The 4,121-nt window shown below is 53.0% G+C and overlaps 1 protein-coding gene across 2 annotated transcripts; it reads right to left on the reverse strand.

Moving 5' to 3' along the window:
* Nucleotides 1–99: 99 nt before the first annotated feature.
* Nucleotides 100–3,804, reverse strand: Gjb5 (gap junction protein beta 5). Of its 2 annotated transcripts, XM_031376906.1 has the most exons (3): nucleotides 3,717–3,804; nucleotides 2,913–3,063; nucleotides 100–1,223 (listed from the first exon to the last, which is right to left on the reverse strand). In XM_031376906.1, the coding sequence occupies exon 3, from the start codon at nucleotides 1,197–1,199 to the stop codon at nucleotides 384–386; it is 816 nt and encodes a 271-aa protein (XP_031232766.1). In that variant the 5' UTR covers nucleotides 1,200–1,223; nucleotides 2,913–3,063; nucleotides 3,717–3,804; the 3' UTR covers nucleotides 100–383. The 2 variants fall into 2 exon arrangements, with proteins under 2 accessions (XP_031232766.1, XP_031232767.1); XM_031376907.1 differs by lacking the exons at nucleotides 2,913–3,063; nucleotides 3,717–3,804 and adding an exon at nucleotides 2,331–2,676.
* Between the last annotated feature and the right edge of the window lie 317 nt (nucleotides 3,805–4,121).

Raw genomic sequence — 4,121 nt, forward strand, 5'->3', positions numbered from 1 at the left:
GCATTCCCCTACACTGGGGCATAGAACCTTCGCAGGGCCAAGGGCCTCTCCTCCCATTGATGACCAACTTGGCAATCACCCTGGGCCACATAGGAAGGCTTTTGCTTGTCTGTGCCTTTGTGAAACTCCCCTCCCAGGAGCCCAGTTAAGTGGCACTCAGTGTGTTTATTTAACAGAAAAGGAAACCGAGGTACAGAGAGCAGAGGGGTAATTCAGCGAAGGCCAGTCAGCCGGGAGGGACAATTGGGATCCCAAGTGGTGGGAGTCCCCCCTTTTGCCTGCCTCCCACGCAAACTCAGCTCTTCTCCCCACCAGCAACATCCGTGAGAAATTCTGGAACCTTCCAGTTCATGCCCACCCTGCCAGTCCAGTCTAGGGACCCTTCACAGAATGGTTTTCTTCACGTAGGCTCGAGGGCGGTCTGGTAACAGAGGCGGGTGAGTGTCCGGGCCCAGAAAGATGAGGTTGCTCGAGAGGAGGTCCTTCTCTTTGCTGGAAGAGTTGGCCCAGTTTGGGTCATTCTTCGAGTCTGCAGTGAGTGCTCTCCTCTGCTGGGCACACTCAGAACACCGCTTAATCACCAGGTAGATCAGCTCCACAAGGTTAAGCAGGATGCAGATGATGGCCGTGACCAACATGAAGACAATGAAGATGTTTTTCTCAGAGGGCTTGGCGATGAAGCAGTCCACTGTGTTGGGACAGGGCGCCGAATGGCACTTGACCATAGAAGGGAGGGTATATCTAGGATAGAATGCGTGGAAGAGGTAGAGGAAGATAATATCTATGGCGGCCTTGAAAGATAGGCTGAAGACGTATGTCCACCAGAGTCCGCCCCGCTTCTTGCCGGGGTTCGGGTAAAGGCATCCTTTGCCAACTTTTTCCTGGTACTTCTTCTCTCGAGCCTTTCGATAGGCCACATGCATGACCACAAGCAAAGAGGGGCACGTGACTAGGATGAGCTGCAGAGCCCAGAGGCGCACGTGGGACACGGGGAAGAACTCGTCGTAGCAGACATTGGTACAGCCGGGCTGCCTGGTGTTGCAGTCAAAATCCTTCTGGTCGTCCCCCCACACGCGCTCAGCTGTCACCAGGTACACCAGCACACGGAAGACAAAGACCAGAGACAGCCAGATGCGACCAAAGGCTGTGGAGTACTTGTTGACTCCACTCAGGAGCCCCTCAAAGACGCTCCAGTTCATGGTGAACTCAAGGGCTGGCTGCTCCTGCAGGGGAACAAGAATGTCATTTCCCACGTTAGGGGAAGCTCACGTTCAGGCTTGAGAACTTCACAGAAATGTGTCATCACAGGGCCAGGCAGTATTATACCCCTCATTTTACAGCTGAGAGAAACTGAGGGTTAGAGGTGTTTATGAAGTTACATGACTATTAAGTGCAGAGCTGGCATGGAGGCACATTGTGGTTAAATCCAAGCAGCCCTGCTCATAAAAGTGGGTGGGTGCTGATGCCAGGAACCAGTCATCGGGAGTCCCCGAGCCTTGGGCTAGTCCCCCTCCAATCCCCCCCCCCCCCAAGGAAACCTACTTTCTGTCCTTTGCTGTTAATGTCCAGGCAATTAGGTGCCGCTTACCTGAAGGCGAGAGACTAGTAATTAGAGGGACTTAGATTAAAGAAGGGAGTCACAGGGCTCTTCATACAAGAGGCTCCCCAGAACAAGCAGGTGGGCCAATGGTTCCCAGACTGTTGTTTCACAGAACCCCTGGCCCACAGGCAGGCGAGAGGAGTCTCGAGAGAAAATAATTCTGTGTTCAAGACAACCTGGCAAGTAGCTGAGCTGGGTTCAGCAAAATTAAGCAGGTAGGTCACTTTACTCACCCCTGCTAATAAATTAATTCACGTTGTGACTCCCTCAAAGCAGGATGCAAGGAGGCAGCATTACCAGAGCTCCTCTGACCACAGAGCCCCCTTTCATCTGGACTCAGCTTTGATCATCTTTGTTGGACAGCTTTGTCAAACACCAGCGTGGCACAAGCTTTTTTGGTGGGTTCTGCTGGTGAACTTGGTGTGACTCACTCGGCTTCTTGTGAGCCAAAGGGTCCCTGCTTCTCCCAGTAGGAAGTCCTCTCTGCCTGATTCCTGGGGGAACCCTGGGGGTCCACTGGGACCAGGGCACTTTGCACCCTGATGCGCACCCTCAGAGAGCCACACGAGAGCCACACGCTTCCATGTGGTGGCTTGTGTGGAAAGTCACAGTCGATCTGACCTTAGCAGGGTCAGCCACAAAGCAGGGTCCGCTCACACCGTGCAGTAAGAGGCCTTTTTCCAAAACCAGTACTATCCCCTTATTGCATGGGGTATGGTATTTTTCTCACCTAGCGGAGGTCGGAGTACTAGTAAGTAACAGAGTCCGGACTCAGACCTAGGCTGGCTGGCTCCAGAGTCCACTCTGCAAATTGTCCAGTTTTGAGTTGGAGCCCTTTCCTCAAGTTTTCATGAACTGCCTGCTCTCCCATGCGTCTCCCTTCTCTTTCTGATGGAACTTGGGAGGGAGCGTCTGGGGGTGTCTCTACTCCCCACCCCATCTAGCTACATCACTCCCCACTTGGCCACGTGGTGGCCTGGCTTTGAGTCACTGACTTCTCTGCACAGTCCTGTCTCAGGTGGGTGGAGCTGGCAGCGTCCTAGGAACACCCAGGGAGGCCTAGCCCTAACCCCAGGGCTCTGCGGGCTCCGGAATTGCTGCTCAGTCTGCAGCGGAACTCCACCCTGCTCAGCCCCTTTCCTTCAGCTCCAGGACCCGAGTTCCATCGCTGGTTGGGGAGAGGAGGAAGAACCTAGAATCCAGGGAGGAGTACTTCCTTTCATCAGGTCATAGAATGGCCCATGCATCCAGGTCACCACCCTCCAGCCTCCTCCAGAGAACTCGTCCCTGTTAGGTGTGCCAAATCCTTTACCTGAGCAGCGATTCCTTAGGGCTCCCTAGTACCGCTCCTGGAAGCCAGCAGTTGGGGTTCAGCAAGCATCAGAATTCATGTCAGAATCAGGGAAGGATTTCTGGTAAAGCTCATTCTTGGGGCAGAGGCTGTTGAGCAGCCCAGGCGTGTCCTGTTGGCCAAGAGAGGTGTGTGTGTGGGAGGAGCTGTGGACTGCCTAGCCATTGGCTAGGTCCAGGTCTCTCAAAGACTGCCTCCGATGAAGCTCACACACACACACACACACACACACACACACACACACCAACCAACCAACCAACAAACAAAAAACAAAACCAAAACAAACAAAACAAAACAAAACCCCTAGGAATTTCCTTCTTCCCAAAGCAAGACTTCCAGCATCTTCTCCAGAGAAACCCCTGCACTTTAACCTTTCACCCCCAACCTTGTATGGGGATGAAACGCTAGCCCTGCCCTCTTTAAACCCTACTTTCAAAATTCTCCAGGGCCAACTCTTTAGAAGAGGGCTTCTAAGGGTTGGCGACTGCATTCTCCCTCCCTCCCCTCTTTCCTCTTCCCTCCTCCTCCTCTGCCTCTCTCCGCCCTTGTCCTGCAGCTGAAGCCCACACCCCTGCATGCAGGTCCTACATCCCCGTGTGTGGGCCTCACGTCCTTGATTTGACTCCCCAGTTCCTCTCCAGTCTTTCTTATGAATAAGGTCTTTAGATACAGCCCAGGTTGGCCTCCAACTCTGGGTCCTCCTGGTTCAGCCTTTTGAGGGCTGAGGATCTCAGCTTGGAGACTAAATGAAATGGGAATGCTCACCCAGGCCGGTTGTGGCTCATGCCTGGAAGAAGCGTGTCTGCCACACACCTTCTCTCCTAAAGTTCATCATAGCCTTCTGGTGCTCTGGAGACTAGACGGCATCTCAGCGCTATGCTCTGGGACATTTTAAGCACCAAAATGATCAAAACCAAACAAACAAAGAAAGCAGGAAAATAAAGTATGGGGTGTGGCTCAGTGAGTGTAGTGCTTACCTAGCAAACTTAGAGCCTGGGGTTGGATCCCCACTGAGGCAGAAAAGGGGTGTGGTGGTGCATGCCCGTACATTCCGGCACTTGGGAGTTGGGAGACAGGAGGATGAGAAGTTCAAGGTCATCTTCTCTATATAACAAGTCTGAGGCCATCCTGAGCTACATGAGACAGTCACAAAACAAACAACATAAAATG

This window comes from Mastomys coucha, unplaced genomic scaffold (assembly GCF_008632895.1).
Source record: "Mastomys coucha isolate ucsf_1 unplaced genomic scaffold, UCSF_Mcou_1 pScaffold18, whole genome shotgun sequence".
In the NCBI taxonomy this organism is placed as follows: Eukaryota; Metazoa; Chordata; class Mammalia; order Rodentia; family Muridae; genus Mastomys; species Mastomys coucha.